The sequence below is a fragment of the Notolepis coatsorum genome, assembly GCF_963971535.1.
Source record: "Notolepis coatsorum genome assembly, chromosome: 15".
In the NCBI taxonomy this organism is placed as follows: Eukaryota; Metazoa; Chordata; class Actinopteri; order Aulopiformes; family Paralepididae; genus Notolepis; species Notolepis coatsorum.
In genome coordinates, this window is record NC_140179.1 from 84,496,563 (window position 1) to 84,524,371 (window position 27,809).

At 45.0% G+C, this 27,809-nt stretch overlaps 1 protein-coding gene across 1 annotated transcript in view; it reads right to left on the bottom strand.

The window, feature by feature from the left end:
• Positions 1–13,339, bottom strand: part of LOC311242122 (growth/differentiation factor 2-like) — a gene marked incomplete at both ends in the record, with an annotated part of 89,758 nt that extends 76,419 nt beyond the window's left edge. The window contains one exon of the mRNA XM_084331077.1: positions 13,273–13,339. Coding sequence (XP_084187203.1) covers positions 13,273–13,339 — 67 coding nt within the window. The remainder of the gene's footprint in view (positions 1–13,272) is intronic.
• Positions 13,340–27,809: the final 14,470 nt, after the last annotated feature.

A 27,809-nucleotide genomic window follows, 5' to 3' on the forward strand; every position in this document is an offset into this window, starting at 1 on the left:
ATAAATAGCTTTTCAAGACAGAGCTTCTTTATTCTACTTGTGGTCCCTGTGGTCAATGTAACTAAACCACAGCAGAATTCTCTCTCTCACAAGCTTGTCCTTTGAGTTGATATAGCCCCCCCACCAGCATACAACGGCAAAGAAGAGGACGCTGGCTACTACAGACTGGTAAACTGACTGTGGCAGTCTATTGCACACATTGAATGACCTGAGTCTCCTCAGGAAGAACAGCCTGCTTTGTCCCTTCATATAGAGGGCATCTGTGTTGTCTGACCAGTCTAGTTTGTTGTGCAGGTGTACTCCAAGGAACTTGTATGTCTCCACCATCTCCACCTCATCCCCTCGGATGGTGATGGAAGTTGGGGGGCTAGTTTTGCCTCTCCATAGTCCACCACCAGCTCCTTGGTCTTGCTGATGTTGAGCTGGAGGTGGTTGCTGTCGCTCCACCCTACAAAGCTTTCCACCAGGGCTCTGTACTCGTCCTCATTGTCATCTGTGATATAACTTACAATGGAGGAGTCATCTGAGAACTTCTGTAGGTGGCACCCACTCGAGTTGTGGCAGAAGTCAGAGGTGTAGAGGGTGAACTGGTCAGACTACTGCTTGGCCTTACTCACAAAATCCACCTTACCCCTGCACATTTTGACAACCTAGGATGGCTTAGAGTAGACGACAGAGTACAGCAACTTGCAATGGGCCTGGTCTCCAAGATACACTACACCACTGGGATACCCATGTACATGTCGAAATACTTCCCAAAGGTCAGTGAATTCCACACCCACAACACCAGAGGGAGTTCCACAAATCATGTTCAACCCAGATTCGGCTCAAACAAGGGACTAAACCAGGGGTGGGCAATTATTTTTCCCGGGGGGCCGAATGAGCAACTGAAAATATGTTGGAGGGCCGGGCCAAAATTCCAAACTCAATTATGCATAATATACATTTTATTTCTATATAAAAAGCAGTAAATGGCATTGTTTTGACCCCTGGTAAGAGTGTATGTTATTATTTGGCAATTAAAAGGTGAGGTTAGCTTTCAAAAATATAATTTATTCAAATAGAATTTATTTCCAAAATGATAAACAAAATGTGAAACATTAATAACAAAGGGCATGTATGAAAAAGTGCTATACAAATAAAGTTATTATTTTGAGTTTCATATACTATTGAAACAAGGATTTTCTTAGCTTTCTAAAGACATCATATCATCTTATAGCCAAAATAAACAAGACATGTCACTGAACTGTGTAAAGAAAAGTGTCCCAGTAGCCTTTTTTACTTTACATGCCTATATTAAACATTTAATGTTTTCAGAACTGTGCAAAAAAAAGAAAAAAAAAGATCAAGTGTCCCATTTCACTTGTTATATTTCCACATTTTAGTGTTCTTCAGCTCTTTTTTTTTCATTCAGTGTGATAAATCCAGTCTCTGTTGAGCTTTAACAAGTCCATCAAAGTCAGGTTGCATGTCTGAGGTGGAGATGCGAAGCACAGCTGCCAGATGTTCATCAGTGAGAGAGGATCTGTACCTGGACTTGGTAAACGTCATGACTGAGAATGTCTGTTCACATATAGGTGGATCCAAAGAGAACCAACATCTTCTGAGCATGTCTCCTCTTGTTTGGAAAGTTCTCCTCCTTGAGAGCAGAGTAGAACTCTAGCAGTGATGCTGACTTAAAGTGCTCTTTCAGTAGTGAATCAGGCTGCAGGTCAATGAGTTCAAGCTGAACATCAGTGGGTGCTCTATCAACACTGCAGGTAAAGGGAGAGGAAACCAGCTGCATTTCATCCTCAACCTTTTTGAAATCTTGAAAACGCCTTGAAAATTCATCATGCAGTGCTCCCAACATGGATGAGTACCTGTGCCGGTGATCAGCTGATGGTTTGACTTCTTTCAGGGTTTTCATGTGTTTGAGATTGTTGCTGCCTAGTTGCCTTGATGAAAATAAAAAAGTAAAAAAAAATAAAAAAAAAAGAATAATTAATTAATTTTAAATTTTAAATTTTAACTTTATCATCATGTAATCTTTCGCGGGCCGGTCAAAATCATCGGGCCGTACAATGCCCAGGTCTGGACTAAACAATTCAGTTTCGCAATTATGCAACAATAATGTGGAATGCCCTACCCAAAACCATGAAGGAATGTGAATCCCTACCCTCCTTCAAAACCGCTCACAAAGAGCACCTACGGGTGGCTGCAATTAGAAACTGGCCCCTGTAAATGAAATCCCCCCCCCACCCCACCAATGTACAGTTTCTTCCCCCTCGGATGTATATTTTTTTTAGGATCTATTTTTACTACGTGCAGTTCTGTATATCTGTTTGTCGTGTACAGTATGTCATAAATGTCATGATGAATTGAAAATGGGGGACCCCGATGTAAACAAGACGAACTTCTTTTTCTGGTCTGCATCATCTTAGCAGTTTGTTTTGTATTGAGCTGTACTGTATTGTACCCATTCTGCAATCTGTTAATAAAGTTTTCAATCAATCAATCAACAGGAAGGGTGACAGCACAGTTTGTTGGGGGGGGGGGGGGCGCCGTTGTTGCTCACCAGCACATCTGACTGACGGCCCTGTTGGTGACGTACTCCGTGATCCAGGCCACCAGGCCTGTGGGTCAGTGGCGGCTGGTGAATTCTTCTCCAGGGGGGGCGCTATACCAAACATTTTGCAAACATGTACAGAGGCACGCATTGGCGAATATTTAAGTAGGTAGAGTACAACTATCACCATTGCCATCAATCAATATATGATTATATGATCACAGTCAGTCAATGCAGCCACGTTTCCAATAGCTCTACACAAACACGCACAGGTCTCTCTCTCTCTCTCTCTCTCTCTCTCTCTCTCTCTCTCCTCTCTCTCTCTCTCTCTCTCTCTCTCTCTCTCTCTCTCTCTCTCTCTCTCTCTCTCTCTCTCTCTATTGTCCGGGTAATTATGCCCCCCCCGCGGCGAAATTAATTAGTTAGTATCCCCCTCTATCTTTCTCTCTCACACAGACACACACATCCAAGCTATCGTTACAAGACTTACTTACCATCACAAGAGTTGAATGGGGCGAGATATTCAGCTGTCCAGTCCACAACTAATAATAATCCACTTCTTTTAAATCCACTCAAAAAGAAACTCCAGTAACGTTTAAACAGTCCATACCGTTGTTAGCTGCATCCAGCTACCAGCAAAGGTAGCAAAATATCCGGACTACCACGCCGGAAGGCTCCGATTAGCCGGAAGGACCCTGCTTGCTTGGTGCGCTAGAAAACGCGCCCAGCTTCCATCATATTACATCATATTTCAACGCACAGTGCGTTACGCACTGATAGGCGAAATGTATTTGCTTGACCTATTTCATTGGCTGCGAGGATACAGCGATGATACAGTGCAATTTTACACTTTGTTTACGTACTTTTGACTTTCTATTTTATATTTTATCTATTTTTATCTACATTAGCACACTCTCAGGAGCAAAACTGAAAAAATCATTTCATATAAAAGTATTCTGTATTTTTGTATGACAACTAATAAAGAAACTTGAAACTTGAGGAGAGGAGAGGGGAGGGGAGGAGATGAGAGGGGAGGAAAGGAGAGGAGAGGAGGAGGAGAGGAGAGGAGAGGAGAGGAGAGGAGAGGAGAGGAGAGGAGAGGAGAGGAGAGGAGAGGAGAGGAGAGGAGAGGAGAGGAGAGGAGAGGAGAGGAGAGGAGAGGAGAGGAGAGGAGAGGAGAGGAGAAAAAGAGTACTTCATATTTGAATCTTGAAGTTGTCTACTTTAAAGTGCCCAGAGTTCAGAGAAGCCCAGCGGACTAATTGCATGGTAGCTGTCCTGATGGACTCATTAAATCTTGACAGTTTCTGTTGACAAGAACGTTGTGATACTGGGGAGCACAGCCATCTGTTAGAGTTTTTGATAGAGGGTTTGTTTTGACATCACTCTGTGTATACAGTGGGTGGGTGTATGTGGACACAATGGCCCGGGGCTTGTACCAGATGTAGCTATAACACAAGTCAGGGGGTCCCAGGCTGGTGGTCCTTGATGATGTCCCACGGGGTCCCCAGCTAAACGAGGAATAGTTTAATTTCACTAATTGTTTCATTTTCTAGACGTTAGCCTAGTGGGAGAATGTATAAGAGTGGGAGTATTCTGATAACTCTCTCCAGTGTTACTGTCTTTGATATGAAACACACAGCGGACCTCTGTTACATGTTTTCTACTGTTTACACTGTGTGTAGACCATCAACTATGTTCTGCACTCATGGAGATTTAAGGTCCTTAAGAAGAGATGAAGCCTTCAGTCACAGCTTACATTTCATTATAATCCTCTGTCCTTTCATTATAAAGTGTCATAACAACCTCATTGAACTGTGATTTATTAAAGACTAAATACCGCATGGATCTAATCTATAAGTAACTTTAATCAGATGTTGATAATGAGGAGAGGAGGGGAGAAGGGAGGAGTGGAGAGGAGAGGAGATAAGAGGTGAGGAGAGGAGAGGAGATGAGAGGAGAGGAGAAGAGGGGGAGATGTGAGGAGGGGAGGAGAGGAGGAGAGGTGAGGAGAAAAGAAGAGATGACCAGACAGGATCGGAGAGGAGGGAAGAGGAGATGAGAGGAGATGAGGGGAAAGGAGAAGAGAGGAGGAGAGGAGGGGAGGCGAGGAGAGGTGAGGAGAGGGGAGGAGAAGAGAGGAGGAGAGGAGGGGAGGCGAGGAGAGGTGAGGAGGGGGAGGAGGGGAGGAGAAGAGAGGAGGGGAGGAGAGGACAAGAGGAGATGAGAGGATAGAATGAGGATGGGAGAGGTGAGGAGAGGAGAGGAGAAGAGTTGAGGAGGGGAGGAGGAGAGGAGTGGTGAGGATAGGAGTGGTGAGGTGAGGAGAGGTGAGGTGAGGAGAGGAGGAGAGAAGAGGTGGCTGCATTATTGTTTTAAAAAGCAATTTCAATAATAAATGGCCTTTTCTATAACATGTAGAATATTACTGTGATGTGGGGATGTCTGGTCTAAGCAGCCACACCTGTCCTGGGTCAAGCTAATCAGACCTGGGATCAGCCACACCAGTCCTGGGTCAAGCTAATCAGACCTGGGATCAGCCACACCTGTCCTGGGTCAAGCTAATCAGACCTGGGATCAGCCACACCTGTCCTGGGTCAAGCTAATCAGACCTGGGATCAGCCACACCTGTCCTGGGTCAAGCTAATCTGACCTGGGATCAGCCACACCTGTCATGGGTCAAGCTAATCAGACCTGGGATCAGCCACACTCTGCCCTGGGTCATAAATTATCAAGGCTATCTATATCAATATCAATTTTTATTACATGGCGTTTTCACATTCGCCGAAATGCTTGCTTGTGATTGGTCAATAGCGCGCGTCAGAGGTCAGTTATCAGACAATAATGACCGCTGTGGGACAATAATGACCGCTGTGCGCAGCTGTTCGCAATCAAGCCCACAATAATGACCGCTGTGCGCAGCTGTTCGCAATCAAGCCCACTGACATCAGTGCAAACTGCCGGCTGCCGGGGAAGCTGCTGGGGGGCGGAGCGACGAGCACTCAGCGGAGCCAGAACCAGTGTTACTGTTGCGAGTCGATGTAAAATGAATTAGGTATATTGTTAGTAAGTTAGCCATGTAATAAGCGGGATAATGTATAGCTATACTCGATCATTGTCGCAAAATAATTGACCTTCACTGACGTTTAAAACACCTCGCCGAGGCGGCTCGGTATTTTAAACTCTGTGTCGGTCAATTATTTTGCGACAATGACCTCGTAGCTATACATTATCCCTTACTTATCGCAAAGTGGATACAATATCTATCTGACATTCAAGGTATACATGCAGATTTGAACATACAGACAGTGAGGCTAGATGAAGCAGTGGAACGGAATGGAAACATAGGTTTGGGAAGTTGTTTTTGTCAAAAACAACTTCCCAAACCTATGTTGAAAGTTGACCACTTGAATGGGAGACAGTTCCAATCTGAGGCTGATAAATGGATGGACATGTTTACCACCCCAATAAATGATACCTTCCCTGTCCTGTGGTAGAAAGTAGTCACAGTATTGGCAGGTTGCAGTGACAAGCTACGCAATAATAACAAGCCAATGGTCCTGATTATGAAACTCCTTTATTACCAGGACTGGGAACACATTTACGACTCAAGATGGACCATGGATCTGCAAACCATGGATCTGCAAACCATGGGACTTCATTATGGTACCATGAATACAGTCTTGTGTATTCCTTAGTTTGATCTAGAATGCTGTCTAATTTATTATTTAATTTGATCTAGAATGCAGTCTAATGTAGTCCTTGGTTTGATTTAGAATGCAGTCTAATTTAGTCCTTCATTTTATTTAGAATGCAGTCTAATTGAATCCTTCATTTGATCTAGAATACAATCTAAGTTAGTCCTTCATTTGATCTAGAATACAATCTAAGTTAGTCCTTCATTTGATCTAGAATGCAATCGAATTTAGTCCTTCATTTGATCTAGAATGCAGTCTAATTTAGTCCTTCATTTGATCTAGAATACAATCTAAGTTAGTCCTTCATTTGATCTACAATACAATCTAAGTTAGTCCTTCATTTGATCTAGAATATAATCTAAGTTAGTCCTTCATTTGATCTAGAATGCAAGTTAGTCCTTCATTTGATCTAGAATGCAGTGTCTGTATTTCTATCCATTCCACGGACATTTAGTTATGAATTGTATACTAACCCAAGTAGCCATTGTAAAACCTGCTTCACAAACACTGTAACTATTGTAGATTATTTCTAGGATACTGTGTGCAGTAGATGTACTGTGTGCAGGTTATGTGTATGCAGGTGTACATAGATGTATGTATGTATTGTGGCTGTCCTCTTATATATAATTGGTCTGTTAGGCACTGGTCACATTCCCTGCACTCAGGGCCGCCTCAGGGGGTGTGCGAGCAGTGCGGTCGCACAGGGCCTCGCGGGAAGGGGGGCCTCGCAAAAAAAAGAAATAAAAAAAGAAATTATTTATTTATTTATTTTTTGCAAGGCCCCCCTTCCCGCGAGGCCCTTTTTCATCACATACCTAAAATCTAGTTTTGCTTATATGCTTATATATTTCACATTAGACACGTTTGTAGAATGTGTCTGACTTGTTCCGGGCTCTGCGGCTCTGCAGATATACTATTGGAGCTCTGTGGCTCTGCATACACTATTGGAGCTCTGCGGTTCTGCAGCAGATATACTATTGGTTTCAAAGAGGGGAGGGGTTACAGGTAAGGTACTAGTCGGCCGGCGTGCGTCTCAGTCTGACTATTTCCACGGGAGCGCGTGCAGCATTGGAGGTTATGCCAGCCAAGACGAAGAGGACGGTAGTTCGGCAGATGGACTGAAGATGAAAGTTGTTGCATGTTAGAAAGTTCAGTCAGGCTAGCCATGTCGGCTTAGCTAAAGGCAGGGACAGCTAGTTAGCTTTAGCTACGTTATCGAGTGCTAACGTGTGGTTCAGTCGGGATAGCCATGTCGGCTAGTAGCTTAGCTAAAGGCTAACTAGCGTTAGCCAACGCTAGCTATCGAGTGCTAACGTGTGGTTCAGTCGGGCTAGCCATGTCGGCTAGTAGCTTAGCTAAAGGCTAACTTGCGTTAGCAAAGTTAGCGAGTGCTAACGTGTGGTTCAGTCGGGTTAGCCATGTCGGCTAGTAGCTTAGCTAAAGGCTAACTAGCGTTAGCTAACGCTAGCTATCGAGTGCTAACGTGTGGTTCAGTCGGGCTAGCCATGTTGGCTAGTAGCTTAGCTAAAGGCTAACTAGCGTTAGCTAACGCTAGCTAACTAGGCATGGCAACAACCAGGACCACCTGAACCTTTTTAAGAAGGAGGTGATGAACTACAGACAGACGAGGCACGAGAACGTGGTCCTCTTCATGGCGGCCTGCATGGCTCCACCCCACCTGGCCATCATCACCTGGTGAGAGAGGGGAAAACAAACGCACGTCACAAATGATGGATTCAGTTCACCTCCAATACCTGTTATTATCCTTGTCACATTTTCACCTCTCTCTCTCTCTCTCTCTCGCTCTCTCTCTCTTTTTCTCTTTCTCTCTCTTTCTCTCTCTTTCTCTCTCTCTCTCTCTCTCTCTCTCTCTCTCTCTCTCTCTCTCTCTCTCTCTCTCTCAATTCAATTCAAATGGGCTTTATTGACATGGGAAACATACGTTTACATTGCCAAAGCCAAACAAAACAAAACAATCAAACAGATAAAACAAAAGAAATCAGTACATTACAGAAGGAATTTCTTGTACAGTCTTTATGGTGGTTGTATTCCGTTGGATGTCCATTTCTTGTCACAGCAGCTCACAAATCTGGCTGCTGTGTTTGCACATTCTTGTATTTCTCCCAGTAGGTATGGGAGTTTTGAGTTATTGTCCATGTTTTCAAAGTCTCTTTGGGTGTTTGCAATTTGTGGGAAGTATATGTCTCTGATGTCTTGGTATAGTGGGCAGGTTGTTAAGAAGTGGAGCTTGGTTTCCACCTCATCTTGTGTGCAGTGGGTGCATAGTCTGTCTTCGCTTGGGAGCCAGGGCCCTCATTCATCAACGTGTTCTACGCACAGATCTGTGCTTACCCTGTGCGTACGATCATTTCTAAGCAAAGAGTGGGATTCATCAATTTCAACTTGAACTTGACTTCGTGCTTACATCTACGCACAGTTCAGACCTGGCGTACCTAGCGCCCAGTGGTAGAATATATTATTACAACAAGGAAATGAGCTTCTGTGCATAATAACACTGGCATGTTCTGTACGAACCGTAGTTCATTATAGTTCATTGTAAAATAGCAACAGTAGTGTAATTATGGTAAAAACCCTATAAATAGCATTTGGAATAATAGATCTTTCTCTCAGAATGAATGCAGCATGGTTTATATAGCGTTATCGGAATATACGGGGTGTAGGCTACTGACTGACTGCGCTCCGCGTAGCTTGATTGATTGATTGATTGAAAAGTTTATTAACAGATTGCAGAATGGGTACAGTACAGTACAGCTCAGTACATACAATTGTTAATTGGGGATGCAGACCAACTTTCGTCCTGTTTACATCAGGGTCCCCCATTTTCAATTCATCATAAATCATAAAGCTCAACTCGTTATTATTTTGCGCACAGACCGCCGAAACACGGGAAAGTTTTGATTATATTTAAAAGGCTTTACGTTAAACGAAACAAGTGGAATTTCGTAGCTGTAAGCAGAATAAGTCATATGAATATAGTGTTCTTCCCCCTTTTTACTGTACAAGAAAGAATAGAAACGCATTGCAATGACACCATGCAGATAGTGGACAGACTATATGATGGGATTCAAGTTCGCGTTTTTGTTGCTCATAGGCATGCTGTCAGAGTATGATATCTTAATCAAACATTATAGAACATTTGTCGTCACAGATCATGTCCTAATGGAACATAGGCTATGGCATGGATCGTGATATTGTGTGGACTGTTATTATTACTGTACACCGGTACCACCCATTGTGACAACAGCCTTGTGAGTCCCGCACACAAACATGATGGAATTCAAGTTCATGTATTGAAAGGCAGGCTATCATACATGCAGTGAGATTCATTGTTCTTGTATATGCTCTCGTATTATATTGTTTATATAGGCTACCCAATACTGACATCAAAATAGATTGTAGTATGCCTCTAGAAATCATATGCAGCAGGTAGAAAATTGACGGGAGATCCATCGCGATTTGGAATAGAATTGAGGAGAACTTTAATCCGTGGGTATTAATCAAACAACACGGGAAAAGGCAGTTATATTCCAGCGCGGTCTTTATTAGCCGACAACAAAATAGATGCCTCTAAAAATCATATAGCCAATCGAACACAACTAATAAAGGCATTCATATTACAGCACGGTTATAATGACACACAACCAACGCCAAACAGTGGTCAACGAACGGTCTTTATTAGTATTTTGAGCTGTCCAGGCAGAATTGCAGCAATGGTCTTAGGGAGCCGTTGATATCTGACATCACCGTTTACAAGTCCGCCTTTTATTTATCCCATAAATCATAATACGCGATAGTGTCTTCTTGGTTCGACAGCAGTGAACAATCTTCGTGGAGTTTCTCAGAGTCCCGCTCGGGTCAGTCCATTATTTCACATCCCATGGGGGGTGTTTCCTCATTTTCATGACCATATATGGATAATCATGCACGAGCATTGACGGTAGAACAAAGTGGTATTCATCAACACGGAGGAGCATAGAGCCTGCTTACGCACCGTGTGATGAATCCCGACTTCCCTGTGCGTACACTAGTTCTACATTCCGTGCTTACGTGTGGAAATAGAAATGTTCTACGCACACTATTGATGAATGAGGGCCCAGGTCTGCCTATGGCGGCCTTTCTCGATGGCTAGGCTGTGCTCGCTGAGTCTGTACCTAGTCCTGTGTTCTGAGCTGTGTGCTGAGCTGTGTTCTGCATGTGTTCTGTGTTCTGAGCTGTGTTCTGAGATGTGTTCTGATCTGTGTTCTGTGTTCTGAGCTGTGTTCTGAGCTGTGTTCTGTGTTCTGAGCTGTGTTCTGAGCTGTGTGCTGAGCTGTGTTCTGCATGTGTTCTGTGTTCTGAGGTGTCCTGTGTTCTGAGCTGTGTTCTGAGCTGTGTTCTGAGCTGTGTTCTGCATGTGTTCTGTGTTTTGAGGTGTCCTGTGTTCTGAGCTGTGTTCTGAGCTGTGTTCTGCGCTGTGTGCTGAGCTGTGTTCTGTGCTGTGTTCTGCATGTGTTCTGTGTTCTGAGCTGTGTTCTGAGATGTGTTCTGAGCTGTGTTCTGTGCTGTGTTCTGAGATGTGTTCTGTGTTCTGAGCTGTGTTCTGAGCTGTGTTCTGTGCTGTGTTCTGAGATGTGTTCTGTGTTCTGAGCTGTGTTCTGAGCTGTGTTCTGTGCTGTGTTCTGAGATGTGTTCTGTGTTCTGAGCTGTGTTCTAAGCTGTGCTGTGTTCTGAACTTATATAGTGCTTTTACTAACTATATTATATTTCTCTCTCCTCTGGTCAGGGGCATTGCCGGGTCTGTGCAGCGATAACACTGTATATTGACTGTAGAACGGGAGCTCTCTCTCGCTCTCTCTCTCTCTCTCTCTTGCTATATGTTGATTGTATCATGCCCAGCCTCGGGCAGCGCTATTATTTAAGAATATGTTGACTGTATGAAAAAAGAAAAAAGAAAAAATGTATATAATTTTTTATTTTTTATTTTATTTTTACCTTTAGGGGGGGGGGGGGCTCGCGTTTAAATCTAGCACAGGGCCTCGCATTTCTCCCAGGCGGCCCTGCCTGCACTACTGTATGTGTGAAAGTAAAAATCTTTTTTATCCACTTTTTCTCCCCATTTTTCTCCCATCCCAATTTCGTCCCTCCCCTGTCTTGAACGTTGCTAGACTATGCCTCCCACTGGTCGGCTGTAGTGAGGCTAGAAGCCTTGCATCACGTGTCCCCTCCGGTACACGAGGAGGCAGCCTGTCGCATCTTTTCACCACAACAGCTCGAACTCTCAGTGGCGAGGAGTAACGCGTGGGAGGCTCACGCTGCCCCCGATACTTCCTGTTTCCGCCGCACCGGCGTCACCCAACCGACCTGTAGGAGTCGCTGTCCACAACATCCAATCCCCACCCACCGGCTTTCCCACCCTCTAACACTGCCAATTGTGTTAGTATGACGGCCGGCCAAGCCGGTAGCAACGCTGAGAGCTGGGCTCGATACCAGCATCTCCTGTGTTAGTGGCGAGCGCCTTGCCCACTGCGCCACTCAGCCTGAAAATCAAGTTTTTGAAGATTTTTTATTGCTGTTGGTCCTGGACTGTTGAGCAGAGTGGGTCGAGGAAGGGCCTGGTACAGTATGTACATGTGTGTGCAGGTATATGTGTTTATTCTCTTTTACTATTTTGTCATGAGTCTTCATCACTAGTTATGAAATGGTCATGAGAGCATATTAGTGACTCCATTCTGTATTTAAATTAGTTTCCATCATAATGGAGCTGTTCATGTTAATGAAGATGGAACTCTTCATACAGACGTTATGCTTCATACTCGAGGCCCCCGCCATTTCCAGCTACCCCCCCCCCCCCCCCCCCCCCCCCCTGGACTGAATGATTAATTTAGGCCCACTGCCTCTCCTGGCAGCAACTCAACTGGCTCACTGTGCAGCAAAACAAATATCTTCACCTTTCAAACAATAGCGCCATCTGCACCTGCATGGTGTTTTTGGTGAATAACCTAACGCTGCTTTCATGTTGAAGTACAACCCAGTATTCAGCCTTCAGTTGTACCAGGTGTTTTTATTTACTTTCACGTTCATGTTATTATTCGGTTGCATCCTATTTGACTTTATCAAGGGAATTATTGCTAAATCATCATACCTACTCTAAAATCTAAAACACTGTGAAAATGATTTGTTTTGTGCAAGTGAAAGCTGTGGTAGACAGAGAGATGCTGAGGTGAGAGTGTTTTGTGTGTGCTTTTGGAACCCTAGCACATAATGTCATGCTGAGAGCCCTTGAGGAAATACATCTACCCCAGGTTTTCATTGACATTGTTAGGGATGTTTACTCTGGTTCATACATACAGGTGATGTGTGGCAAACAGCTCACAGACCCAATCCCACTCCAAGTAGGTATAAAGACAGGCTGAGTGTCCATGGAGTGCAGTCAAGTTTGTACTCGCTATCAACTCATGGTTAAAGTGGCTTTGAAATTTCCCCTAACCTCATCCAGGGTTATGCAGATGATGTAATAATAGCCTCCAGGCAGGAGGATGTCATTGTCATAAACACCATGCTCTCCAGAACCGACTCCTTCCTAGAGTGGTCTGGATTAGAGGTCAAAGATGCCAAATGTACATCTTTCTATGAGAGGCGGAGCGGGGGAAACCGCTGGTACTGGGCAAAACAGATATAATTCCCACATTTACAGTTGATAACAAGCCACTGAGAGTCTACGCACTTCATGAAACATTATACTTATCTGGGTCATACATTTTTTGTGGCAGGTGAATGGGAAAAACAAGTGAGTGAAATGATCTCTGATTATTCCACCAGATTAGATTTAATTGATTCATCGCCCCTGCCACTCATCATGAAACTTGAAGCAGTCAGACAGTTAGCCCTGGTCAAAGTTCAGCACTTGTTCTCAAATGTACATATTCCTTGCACGTTTCTTTGTGAAATGAATAATAAGACGGTACAGATGGTGAGACAATGGACTGGACTGAACACTCACTCAACATTGGACATCATATTCCATACCATGCGGAGGGGCGGCCTGGGTGTTCCCAACTTTGAATGGACTTACATTGCCACGAGACTCCGTCATCTTCTCAACATGCTGAACAGTGACGACCAGCACGCCAGAGCCTCTCTGTTCTTAGACCTGCAGAGACGCAAGGTCCCCCTGGCGTGTGGGTCTGATCCAAACTTCCTGGGCTACAGGAAGAAACCGAGCGGAAAGCTGGACAGCCGTGCTCCCGGATTAGGGGTGTGGTCTGACTGGCCAGACCTGAATGACCTATGTGGCTGGTCCAACATGGCCCTGGAGTGGGTCCGGCCGGACTCAGATGATGTTAATGTTTCTGAGGAGATCATCTCTGACCCTACCATGTCCGTGAAGGCCACCATTGACATCTGTGGAACGTGGCATGAACTGCCACTTTATGCCCGTGGTAATCTCATGTCGGCACAACAACAATGCCAACGTCATCACTGGACTGAGCTTAAACTGCCTGGGAAGCTTGCTTGTCTCCCTGCCACTGACCACTCTGTCTCGCATGCAGTTTTTTTTAAAGTGTAGCTATTGATGAGAGCAGTGGCGGACTCAGGCTGTTTAAAGGGCAGGGGCGAAAATAAAAAAAGGGCACCTGCACAACATGGGACCCCATCAGTAAGCAAAAAGCTATGATGCGTCATGTATGATGAAATAGTCTTCATCCGATTAACATTAGAATAACATAGACAATCCAGATTAATAGTATAACCACACCTCTATGATAAAAACACACAGGGAACAATACACCTTTAACATTTTTATTTCATAAAACAGTTTAACAGTTAAAGTTAATTCGAGTGCCGTTGAGCTTCTTCCTTTCTCTCTCCTCCCCTTCTCTCCTCATGTCCTCTCCTCCTGTACTCCCCCTCTCCTCTCATTCTCTCCTCCTGTCCTCTCCTCCCCTTCTATCCTCCTATACTCCCCTACTCTCCTCCTATACTCCCCTACTCTCCTCCTATACTCCCCTTCTCTCCTCCTATACTCCCCTACTCTCCTCCTGTACTCCCCTACTCTCCTCCTATACTCCCCTACTCTCCTCCTGTACTCCCCTTCTCTCCTCCTATACTCCCCTACTCTCCTCCTGTACTCCCCTTCTCTCCTCCTATACTCCCCTTCTCTCCTCCTGTACTCCCCTTCTCTCCTCCTGTCCACTCCTTCTCTCCTCCTGTACTCGCCTTCTCTCCTCCTGTCCACTCCTTCTCTCCTCCTGTCCTCTCCTTCTCTCCTCCTGTCCTTTACTCTCCTTCTCTCATCCTGTCCTCTCCTCCTGTCCTCTCCTTCTCTCCCTCTCTTTCTCTCCCCCCCCCCCCCCCCTATCTTCAGAATAGAGCAACAAAACTCAACAAATCTATCAGAGTGGTGGTCTATGCTGTGCTTCTGAACATGGGCTGGATCAGTGGGATATTTTAATGGCAACAGGAGAGCATTCAAGTTATTTGTTGTTGTGTCACCATCATTTCTCTCCATAGCATTATCTGCATTCTCTCTTTCCTCCACTTCTTCATCGTTTCTCTCCATACAATCATCTGCATTTTCTCCTTCCTCCACTTCTTCACCATTTCCCTTGTGAATATCTCCATCTTCATTGTCTGTACTGTCTTTATCTAAGGTGGAGCAAATAATATTAGTTTTATAATAGTAATATAATTGTACTGTATATAATATTTGTACTGTAGCCTACAATGTTGTATTATAAAATAATATGTCATATAGCACTACCACTAGCCTTCTTGCCTTGATTGGAATAAAAACGGTAAATTTAAATGTTTAAGACACATTTTTCTGTCCAAAATAAGCATTATTGACCATGTTAGCACCAGATTCTCAGTTATAATCCAAACTATGGCTCTGTGAGACAAGCAGCTTGTACATGTAGCTAGTAGTGAGGACTTACAAATACATAGGCTACCTGTATCCTTATCTCCTCCCTTACTATTATTGCTTTGGACCCAATTATTCAAAGAGAAGTTGCCTCTCGCAGCATTTCTCAGATGCTTTTTAATATTCTTCCGATTTCTCTCTCTCCTTGGCATTCTGTAATCATAGAATATAGGCCAATGCTAAACCCACGTTTAAGTTTACTACCACTCTTAAATTAACTTTAAAAAGCAATCCACACTGAACTTTAAAGTGCTATGGGTATATTTTGTGCAAACCATCCTAAAGTAATGTGTACACTTTATTTCTAAATTGAGAACACAGGTTAGCATTATAGCATATAACCAGCTAAGCAAGGTACCTGTTTAGTTAGCTAGCTACAGTAGTAATAAAGCTAGACTACACTAGCCTAGTCTAAAACATACTGCCATCAATAAAAACACTTGCAGTGTAGGCCTACATACATTAGTATTTAGTAATGCATAATTGGTAAAACAAACTCAATCTTTGCAACTTCAAAGAAAGCTTGCTGTATTACCTACCACCTCACACAGCAGTAGGATGCAGGGTTACAGCCATCTGGCATCTGAACATTCAAGAGGGGGTGTGTCTAAAACGTAACCCTCCAGTCACCCTTGTCGCAATTCTCTGCAAATAGCCTTTTTTCATGTGTGTTTGTGGATAGCGTTGGCTATATTTTATGTATATGCCAGGAAAGTATCTCAGTATCACATCTTTGACTCACGTTAAAATAATCAATTTTCTTTTTTTCAAAAATCACTATTAAGCGTGTGGCATAAAAGTGTCACGCCATCCACTAGGGCTGGGCAATTAATCGAAATAAAATCGCGATCTCGATTCATAGACGTATGCAATCTCATTTCTAAATGATGAAGATATTTTTTATTAAAAAAGATTAAAAAAAGTTAAGTTAACTTTTTTAAATGATGATGATTCTGACTTGAGTTATTTTGTATGTTACAATAGACTTTTAAGTTTAGGTCGAGCACTTTCATATATGTTATGTTTAAGTTTAAGTCAAGCACTTTGATATGTTATGTTGTCTGTTTAAGAAAGAGTGCAATCAATTATTTTATTGAAAAAATAAGAATCGTGTGAGAGAATCGTGATCTCAATTCTTAGAGAGAAAAATCGTGATTTACATTTGAGCAAGAATCGCCCAGCCCTACAGTACCATCCACCCTAGTTGCAGAAATGAACAGGTTACTGCATGTGTGCGTGCGTGTGTGTGTGTGTCAGCCATCCCCCCAAATCCTTTATCAATAAATATAAAGTGTGTTTGTGTGATCTAAAGTGTGGAGAGTGGGTGCTGCAGTGTGTTGTTTGTTTAAGTGAGTGTGTGCGTGTGGGTGTGTGTGCTGTGTGCATTTGATGGTTGTTGCATAGTGTTTATTGTTCGTTTAGCAGCCTGATGGCCTGGGGATAGAAGCTTCTTCTGAGTCTTTCTGTAGGGCACATCCTCTAATTTCTTTCACTCAAAAGGGCACTTAAGCACGCGTTTTTCAACCGTGGGGGCACCAATAGGGCACATCCTCTAATTTCTTTCACTCAAAAGGGCACTTAAGCACGCGTTTTTCAACCGTGGGGGCACCAATAGGGCACATCCTCTAATTTCTTTCACTCAAAAGGGCACTTAAGCGCGCATTTTTCAACCGTGGGGGCACCAATAGGGCACATCCTCTAATTTCTTTCACTCAAAAGGGCCCTTAAGCACGCGTTTTTCAACCGTGGGGGCACCAATAGGGCACATCCTCTAATTTCTTTCACTCAAAAGGGCACTTTAGTGCGCGTTTTTCAACCGTGGGGGCACCAATAGGGCACATCCTCTAATTTCGCATTTGGGCACAAATGTAACAGAATAACCCACAATGTTCAATTGCACTGATAATATTTGTGTCCTTTAGACATTGTATTTATGTGGACAATAAAAATTCTAAATGTGTGTGTGTGTGTGTGTGTGTGTGTGTGTGTGTGTGTGTGTGTGTGTGTGTGTGTGTGTGTGTGTGTGTGTGTGTGTGTGTGTGTGTGTGTGTGTGTGTGTGTGTGTGTGTGTGTGTGTGTGTGTGTGTGTGTGTGTGTGTCTGTCTGTGTTCCACTTAGATCTCCAAGTCCATGGCCAGTTTAACCTAGAATTGCTAATCTTACAGACTTGTGTGTGAATAACTAATTGAAATATAATAGGTGTCATTAGCTTGCAAATTCCTCAATATTTTAATACATTTCACATACATACTCTGAAATGAAATCCATGGAAATAATTGGTTTTGCACAAGACCAGTGAAAGTGAGGTGAGAGATGACACATTGAAACCTAATGTGTAATTAAAATCTGTAAAATAATTTATGAGCCAATATGCACTGACACCGTACCTTTTAAACAAATACCATTGGTATATTCATTTGTATTCATTGCGGCACCAGATAATGAACAGACATACATTTAGCCTACAACAACATATTGAGCTGGTATGCACACATTGAATAGCTAAACAATAGTATGACCAATTAAGCTAGTGACCTCAGGAAAATGCAAATTGTTTTGCTGTTATTATGTGTCCAGCCTGCAAAATCAGTATTTCTTTTTATTTCGGCCACCATGGTAATTGAGTTTGACAGCCCTGAATAGACCTGTTTCTCTTTGGTGACGAGGGATTATGTTTGGGGGAAATACATTTTTTCTTTTCTTTTTTGTATCTCAGTAGCCTACAGCAGTTTCTATTGCTAATATGAATTCCAACATACATAAATATAGTAGACTACATTAACATTTTACATTTACCTTTAGTAATTTAGCTGACACTTTTATCCAAAGTGACTTACAAATTGTGTACAACAAGTCAACAGTGAGAGAGAGAGAGTGAGAGATTAAGAGTGAGAGATTAAGAGTGAGAGATTAAGAGTGAGAGATTAAGAGTGAGAGAGAGAGAGTGAGAGATTAAGAGTGAGAGATTAAGAGTGAGAGAGAGAGTGAGAGATTAACTTACTCTTAGCTTCCAGAGTTGTACGTACAACTCTGGAAGCTAAGAGTAAGTAAGTAGTAGCATAGTAGATAGTAGTTGTGCAGCTTTCTATTGTGGTGGTGGAGTTTAGGTGCACTTTAGTCTGTGTGTGTAAATAAGTAATGTTTTGTGGTGTTTTTTATGCTGTGCGTTTATGTGAATGTTGATTAGTGGTAGTTGAGCTATGATTATAATTATGTTTTCATTTTCGGATGTATGGAGGCACTGTATGCTTGATTAAAGTTGTGAATGGAGATGTAGTCATTTCACATGTGATCCAGGGACGTAGCGAGGAGTGGGCTGTAATTGGTCGAGATACGTCACGTGGTGTCAGTGAAACTGTATACAGGAAGTTGTGGGGAATTTGACAGCAGCGAAGGGAGACGATTGAGAACCGGTGAGTGGATGTGTGTAAGCGATTTGTTTTAAGAATGATAGTAGTATTGTGGTAGTTATTGATTGAATGTGTGTCTTGTTTCAAGGTTTGTAACCTGTTGGAGGAAGAATTAAAAGCTTTTTGCAACTGAGTGTCATCCTGTTCATCCCTTCACCCCAGCTGCGGGAGTAAAGCAGCACAGTTACAAACCACGGGCGGCGGCAGAAGAGTGACTGAACGCGCCGTCAGATAAGGACAAAACAACCGAGGGATATGAGGTACTCCTGTGTCGTTGTAAATGAAATAACTCGTGCATCAGGCCATACGGGTCAGCGAGCAGGAACGTTCACCTGGTTCAAATGCTAAATACAAGAAGCTAACGCAGCTGGATAAGTGATTGAATGAAAACGGTGTTTGACAGATGTCAGTGCTAACGTCAAATGCGATCAGGAGTAATGCCAAGCTACTGAAATTAGCTATCAAATAGCATACCAACACTAACGTGGACAAACATGAAGGCAGCTAAAGATAAAAGTTATAGCTCATTACTAGCCCTGTGATGGTGCCAATTTTATTATTTAGGTATAGATGATTTAGTAGCCCTCTAATGTCAAGACCTTTAGCTTAGTTTGAGTGTACCCGGGTGGCAAGCCGGTGGGAGAAGGTGAAACCTACTCCACTTTGTTTATTTGTATTGTTTTCCATTTTTGGGCGGTATCCCTGGGGGGACCTCTGGTGAGCCTGGTAACGCCGCTGAAGACTAGTTAGGCTAGGATAGTTAGGGAAGAAGCTTCTGAGCTAGTTTTAGGCAGCTAGAGAGGGCGGAAGACACAAGGTAGATAAGGAGTTACGGGTACGCTCAATTAGGTTAGGTTATTATTTATTGGGTTATTTATCATTACAATTATTTATTTTATGGTCAAATAAATAATAAATAAATAAAAATAAATAAAAATGGATCAATTAAAGAAAGAGAGGGCCAAAGTGAAGGCAGCTTTCACAAGAAAGGCCAACAGCATTTTGCGAATGGCGCCAACTATGCTGCGAGAGGAATTGAAAAGTGAGTGGAAATCCCTTTCTGAGGACGCAGAAAGGCTTCATGCAGCTAATTATGTTTGTGAGGCCTGTCTGATTGATGAAGCAGGCGACATGGAGGCTGTGGATGATAAAGCCAAAGCAGACTTGGAGAGGGTAACCATAGAGTGTGATACAACATTAAAAGAGGTGAAGCAGGCAATCCATTCCAACCTTTGGTCAAAATATGCAGAGACCGAGCTAAAAGCAGCCATTGGACGGGCAGAAAGAAGCTATGAAGGTGCGGGAGAAGTTAACCTGGAAACAATCACCTATGAAAATGGTAAAGAACAAGTCACACTCGTGGAATCTCTCATCACCAAGGCAGGAAGTCTGCTAGCTGTCTGGGAAGGGTGGATCCCTGAAGGCGCTGCGTGCGAGGTTAGTAAGAAGCTGCAAGTGCTGGAAGACAAGAGAATTGACCTCTGGCAAAGGTGGGTAGTTGATTTCGGCAGGGTCCAGAAAGAGCAGGCTGATAGAGCCATTGAAATCAGGCAAAAGGCCACCTCTGACATCGCAGAAGCTGAAAAGGGAGCCGCTGAGGCTGAAAGAAGAGCCGCAGAGACCAGGCTTAAGGCAGCCGAAGTTAGCGCTGGGTCTGAGGAGAGGGCCGCAGAGGCCAGAGAAAAGGCAGCTGGGATTCAGTTGGAAATGGCAGAGGCCGCCGCAGAAGAGCGTGCCGAGCTGGCCAAGGGGCAGCGGAAAGCATGGGAGGAAGCACAGAGTGCTAGCCTGGCGAACCTGGGAGCAGGAGGCTCACAAGCATCAGCCTCACCAAGAGTTCGGCTCCAGCCAATAAAACTACCAAAATTCGACGGTTGCATGCGAGACTTTCACCGTTGGCGAAGAGACTGGGAAAACCTCCAGCGACAGGGAGATCCATCTGGGTCAGCCGAAGTGAAGAAATTCCAGCTCCTAGACAGTGTGGAGGAGAGAGTCGTCAGTGGCGTTAGGCTCTCAAGCTACGACACAGCTCATGACATGTTTAGGGTCCTTGAAAACCGGTTCGGGAATAAGACTACCATCGCAATTCAAATAATTGAAGAGTTGGAGAAATTGCCGGTGGCAAAAGGTAACCAGCCGAGGAAAACAATAGAGCTCATCCAAGCTGTTGAGAAGGCCCTTACTGACCTGACAGACTTAGGGAGCATTGATGCTATAAAGAATCCACTTGTTATCAAATCTATTGAGAGCAAGCTGCCTGAATGTGAGCTGAGGAGCTGGCTCACCTTTAAAGCTGCACCTGTGAATAATGTCACCCCTGAAGGCCACTTTGACGCTCTCCTAAAATTTCTAAAAAACGAAGAAGTAGTCCTTGAGGCATTGGTGCAGCTAAGACCCTCGGAGGTATTCGAGAAGCCAAGCAAACCAGAGTGGAAGGCGTTCACAAGGGCCACAGGAAAGGATGCGGCTGGAGAAGAATGCAGCGTGTGTGGGGATGAGAAACACGGAGGCAGGATTTTCTTCTGTAAAAAGTTCAAAGCGCTCAGTCTGGCTGAGAAGAGAGACATTGTCGAAAAGAATGAAGCCTGCCAGAGATGTTTGGCATCCCATCAGGAGGATGGAGAATGCAGCGACAGGTTCCTCTGCAGGAAAAAGTGCTGCCAAAAGGGAGAGACCTCCGACCACCACTACCTCATGTGCTCTGCGGAAGGGGGGCAGAGAGGAGATGAGAGGAAAAGGGGAAGGCAAAGGGTGGAAACAAGTGGCGCAAACGCGGGAACGCTCTCAGATGAACAACAGAGGGCGCTTGCTAATATCTCCCCCGAAGCAGCAGACCAGATTATAAAGGCATTCACCAACCAAACAACGGTGTCAATGAGTACAAACACTTGGAGTGGTAGTCTCCTTGAAGAGATTGGCCTGAGAGAGCATCCTGTGCTTATGATGATCATGGAGGTCACGACAAACGGAGGGCAAACTATTGGGACCCTGGTAGACCTCGCGTCCGACACTAACTACATAACCCACCAAGCTGCCGAAAGACTCAGACTGAGAGGGGAGAAAATAACGTTGGTCGTGCATGGGGTCGGAGGAATGAAGGTGAGAGTCGAGACTGAAAGGTACCTGCTCAAGGTCAGGATGCGCATTTCAGAGAACATGTGGAGTCCCCACCAGATAGTCTGTTATGGCCTGGATGAAATCGCCCGAGCAGGCAAGGTCGTTAGCCCAAAGCAGCTTCAAAAGTTCTTCCCAGAGGTCAAGACAGAGGAGCTGGTCCGGCCAGAGAAGATCGAGCTCTTGATCAGCCACCGGGAGGGACGGCTTGCTCCACAGCGGATGAAAAGAGTGGGAGACCTGGTGCTGTGGGACGGCCCACTAGGGAAGACTGTGGGGGGAGCGCACCCTGATCTGTTTGAGGAGATGGAGATGTCAATTCACAACTCGAGGACTCATTTTGCACGCTCTATGAGAACAAAGGCAGTCAAGGTGGAGGAGATCTCCTGTGAGCGGGTAAACACCAGAAAAGGGGCTCAGGGCCCGGAGCAAGAAAGTGAGGAGGTCAGAAACACAGCCACGACCAGCAAAGAAGTTCTTGAATGGTGGAGGTGGGATAGCATCGGAGCCGCCTGCGAGCCAAAGTGCGGGGGATGTCGGTGCGGGACTTGCCAGCCAGGGGGAAAGGAGATGACTCTAGTAGAAGAAAGGGAACTAGAAAAGATCAAAGAAGGTCTGTCCTATGTGATCACTGACAACCATAGCAACTCACCTCACTGGGATGCAGGATACCCCTGGACAGAAGATCCTGTTTCGCTTCCATACAACAGGAAGGTGGTCGAAGCGACGTTCCTGAGGACCGAAAAGCGCCTCATGAAGGACCCATTATGGAGAACGGCGTATACAGCACAAGTTCATGAGATGGTGGAAAGAGGAGCAGCCATCGAGTTGGAGAAGAACATGATCAGCAGTTGGAGAGGGCCTGTTTGGTACGTGAGTCATCTAATCGCACCAAACCCACATTCTGTCACTACGCCAGTGCGCCTTGTCTGGAACAGCAGCCAGGAGTTCAAAGGGACGAGTATGAACAGCATTCTGCTGAAGGGTCCAGATGTTCTAAATCCCATCCGGGCGGTCCTGCTCAGGTTCAGGACAGGAGAGCATGCGGCCATAGGAGATATTAGAAAGATGTATAATTCTGTGTGGTTAAATGAAAGAGAGGTCCACCTTCATCGGTTCCTCTGGAGGGACTCACCAGAGGAAGAGATCAAAGATTTCGCCATCACTCGGGTCAACATCGGAGACAGGCCAGCTGGGTGCATAGCACAGCTGGCTATGAGGGAAACGGCGAGGCTTCCCAAGTTCTCTCACATGGATGAGGAGAGGAGGGTCCTTGAGGAGGACAGCTATGTCGACGATATCGTCACATCCCACAATGACCGAGGGAAGCTGGAAAAGATCACAAGAGGAGTGGAAGAGATCCTCACCGCTGGAGGCTTTTCTCTCAAGCCATGGGTTCGGTCCGGTCAAAGTGGGAGGCGTGAAAGAAGTCAGCCCAAACAATCTATTGAGACTCCGAATATGGCGCTCCAAACCCTGGTGTTGCCCAACCAGCTAGGGCAGGAAGACAACAAGGCCCTCAGCGTTGGCTACTATGTTGATAGTGACAGGCTCTTCCTGATGGTCTCGATACATTTCTCCAAAAGAAAGCAGAAGATGAGGACAGGGGTCGACCTTCTTGAGGGGGAGGTCAGAGAGCAGACGCCAGATCCTCTGACCAGAAGGGAGCTCCTGAGTCAGGTGGCAGGGCTCTATGACCCTATCGGGCTTGCTACCCCGGTCAAAGAGAAAGGGGCCATTCTGGTGAGGAGAGCTTTCCAGGTGGCTGGGGGAGGGGGCTCGAAGAAAGACACGTGGGACCATCCTCTTCCAGCAGACCTCCGAACAGAAGCTATCAAGCTCTTTGAGGAGTACAGTCGACTTCGTCAAGTTGGTTTTGAGAGAAGCCTCACTCCTTCCGGATGGAGAGGGAGGCCGTGGGGTGTGACATTTTCTGATGGAAGTGATGATGCTTTCGGAGCTGTCCTGTATCTGAGGTGGGAGACATCAGCAGGTGTGGACATTCGTCTCGTCGAAGGCCAAGCTGACACCCCTTGACCAGAAGGGTGATGTAATCAAAGCAGAGATCTGTGGTGCAGTCTTTGCAGCCAGATTGAAAGGGTTCTGGGAGAGGCAAGGCCGTCTGGAGGTAGAGAAGTGGTTTCACTTTGTAGACAGCCAAACTATACTGGGAGCAATTCAGAGGGAGAGTTACGGGTATCAGACGTTCTTTGCGAACAGGGTTGGGGAGATTCAGAAGGCAGGGCCAGTAGCCGACTGGTGTTGGATCCCAGGGGATCTGAATGTCGCTGACCTTGTCACTCGAGGATGTCCCCCGGAAGACCTGGATGAAGGTTCCAAGTGGCAAAAGGGACCCGAGTTTCTAATAAGGCCTGTGGAAGAGTGGCCCATGAAGTCCGCGGCAGAGGTAGCGGCTAACACCAGAGAGGCTGTGTGTAGGCTCCAGAGGAGGGCGTTCACAGCGGTTCTTACTCGAGCCCAGCTGAAAAAGGCGTCAAGTTCGTCCGAGAAATCTCCGAACGAGGCGGACAAGGCTCCCGGGCTCTCTAAGAAAGGAGAAAAAGAGCCCTCTAGCGAGTCCGGAAGCGAGGAAAAGCTCTGGGGGGCAGCCATCGTCAATCTCGTCAAACCTGAGAAGTTCAGCAGCTTGACCAAGCTCTGTGGAGTGATCAGCTGGGTCCGCCGAGCGGTGAACAAGTGGCTAATCCGAGGAAGAGCCATAGAGAGAGCAGAGTGGGAGGCCAAGCACTCAAAAGAGAAAGAGGGCAAGCCTGTCCTCGACGCATGGGAGCTTGGGGCCGCTTTCCGAGAACTTTGTTTGGCAGCTCAAAAAGGGGTAGCATTCCCTGAGTCAACACTGAACAGGCTCGTGGTAGTCAGGGAGGAGGTGTCAGGGCTTCTGGTGTGCTTTGGAAGGGCCCGGGCAGCGGGGGAGTCAGGAGTGCCTCTGGTTCCCTATAGAGCTTGGGTCAGCACCCTCGTGGCGCGAGAGTCTCATGAAACCAACCATGAGGGAGTCGCTGGCACTATGTTGCGGATGAGGAGGAAGGCTTGGGTGGTTCAGGCTCAGCGGGTTGCAAGGAAGGTTGGGGACTGTTGCGTCTCCTGCCGGAAGACCAGAGCAAAGATGTGCCAGCAGGTTATGGCTGACCTTCCCTCTGAGCGGACTGAGCCGGCTGCCCCATTTGAGTTTACAACTCTGGATCTGTTTGGCCCATACATGGTCAGGGATGTGGTAAAGAAGAGGTCTAGGATGAAAGTCTGGGGTGTGGTGTTCTCTTGTATGGCTTCTAGAGCTATGCACGCCGATATGGTGGAGGGACTGTCCACAGAGAGCTTCATGGGCACTTACCAGAGATTCACAGCGCTCAGAGGACACCCGAAGAAAATCTGGTCAGACCGGGGCACAAACTTTGTTGGAGCTCGGCCTGCACTGAAGGAACTCTATGTTTTCCTAGACAGTCTCGACAAGGATGAAGTAAGGGGAAAGGCTGCCAGACAAGGAACCGAGTGGATCTGGGTGTTCCACCCAGCCGACTCACCTCACAGGAATGGTGCGGCGGAAGCAGCAGTCCGCATTCTCAAGCAAGCGCTGAGTAATGTGGGAGGTGGCGGGGACCTCACAGGACTAGAGTTCCAAACTATGCTCTACATGGCAGCCAACTTATCGAATGAGAGACCGATCGGCGCCAGACTCCAGGTCCAAGATGACGCGGTAGAGGTGATCACCCCCAACACCCTGCTACTGGGGAGGGCTGGACCCACAGGGGACTCACGGAGCTACGAGTTCCAGGGCTACCCATTTGTGAGATTGAGAGCAGTCCAGACTGAAGTAAACAAGTTCTGGCAGCGGTGGAGCCAGCTTGCTGGACCAGGCTTGTTTATCAGGCCTAAGTGGCATAGTAAGGCTCGCAATGTGGCAGTCGGAGATCTTGTTTGGCTTGCCGATCAGAACGCGCTAAGGGGTCAGTTCAGACTGGGCCGGGTTGTGGAGGTGGCCCCTGACGTAAATGGGGTCGTCCGTGATGTCAAAGTGAGAACGTGCCCCAGCTGTCCAGTGGCCTCGGGCAAGCGTCCGGAGAAGATCAGCAGCGATCATAGACTCTCTATTGTCCTCAGCAGAGACGTCCGAAGACTCGTGGTGCTCTTACCTGTAGAAGAGCAATAACAGCACCCCATGAGAAGGTTGATCCGAAGATTCCACCGCCAAAGGAGAGCGGTTATTTGTTGTGGTCTCCTTGGGTCTAAAGTCCAGGATACCAAGTGGGAGGTGTGCAGCTTTCTATTGTGGTGGTGGAGTTTAGGTGCACTTTAGTCTGTGTGTGTAAATAAGTAATGTTTTGTGGTGTTTTTTATGCTGTGCGTTTATGTGAATGTTGATTAGTGGTAGTTGAGCTATGATTATAATTATGTTTTCATTTTCGGATGTATGGAGGCACTGTATGCTTGATTAAAGTTGTGAATGGAGATGTAGTCATTTCACATGTGATCCAGGGACGTAGCGAGGAGTGGGCTGTAATTGGTCGAGATACGTCACGTGGTGTCAGTGAAACTGTATACAGGAAGTTGTGGGGAATTTGACAGCAGCGAAGGGAGACGATTGAGAACCGGTGAGTGGATGTGTGTAAGCGATTTGTTTTAAGAATGATAGTAGTATTGTGGTAGTTATTGATTGAATGTGTGTCTTGTTTCAAGGTTTGTAACCTGTTGGAGGAAGAATTAAAAGCTTTTTGCAACTGAGTGGCATCCTGTTCATCCCTTCACCCCAGCTGCGGGTGTAAAGCAGCACAGTAGTATAAACATTATTAGCATAGTACATAGTAGATAGTAGTATAGACATATTACCATAGTGCATAGTAGATAGTAGTATAGACATAGTACATACTAGATAGTACTGTAGTATAGACATAGTAGCATAGTAGATAGAAGATGGTAATATAGACACAGTAGCATAGTACATAGTATATGGTAGTATAGACATAGTAGCATACCATGTAGTAAATGGTTGTATAGACATATTAGCATAGTAGGTATAGTATAGACATATTAGCATAGTACGTAGTAGAGAGTAGTATAGACATAATAGCATAGTATGTAGTATATAGTAGTATAGACATAGTAGCATAGAATGTAGTAGATAGTAGTATAGACATATTGGCATAGTATATAGTAGTATAGACATAGTAGCATAGAATGTAGTAGATAGTAGTATAGACATATTGGCATAGTATTTAGTAGTATAGTTATAGTAGCATAGAATGTAGTAGATAGTAGTATAGACATATTGGCATAGTAGATAGTAGTATAGACACAGTAGCATAGTACTGTAATAATAATAATAATAATAATAATAATAATAATAATAATAATAATAATAATAATAATAATAATAATAATAATAATAATAATAATAATAATAATAATAATAATAATAATAATAATAATAATAATAATAATAATAATAATAATAATAATAATAATAATAATAATAATAATAATAATAATAATAATAATAATAATAATAATAATAAACTTTATTTGTGTAGTGTGAGGGAAATTACCTACTTACCTACAGCACTTACTTACGCCTATCGCTCCTTTTGGGGGAGCATAGGCCGTCAGGGTCCTCTGTCCTGTGCTTTGCTTTCCAGCTGTTTCCATGTCAGTCCGCTCTGTGTGATGTCTGTCCCTGCGCCAGGTGTTCTTGGGCCGGTCTCTCTTCCTTTTGCCTTGGGGGTTCCATCTAAGGGCCTGTCTGGTGGTGCTGGTGTTTGGTTTGCGTAGTGTGTGGCCGATCCATCCCCACTTTCTTCTCATGATTTGTTCTTCCACTGGTTGTTCGCCCGTTCTCTGCCAGAGATCGTTGTTACTGATGGTATCTGGCCAGTGGATGTTCAGGATCCGCCTCAGGCATCTGTTGATGAATGACTGCACTCTAGTCATTGTGATCTTGGTTGTCCTCCAAGTCTCTGATCCGTATAGGAGTACTGGCTTGATGTTGGATTTGAAGAGTCTGATCTTTGTCTGCTGACTGATTACCTTGGAGCTCCAGATGTTCTTTAGTTGGATGTATGATGGCCTTGCCTTGCTGATTCTTGCTCTGACATCTGCCTCCG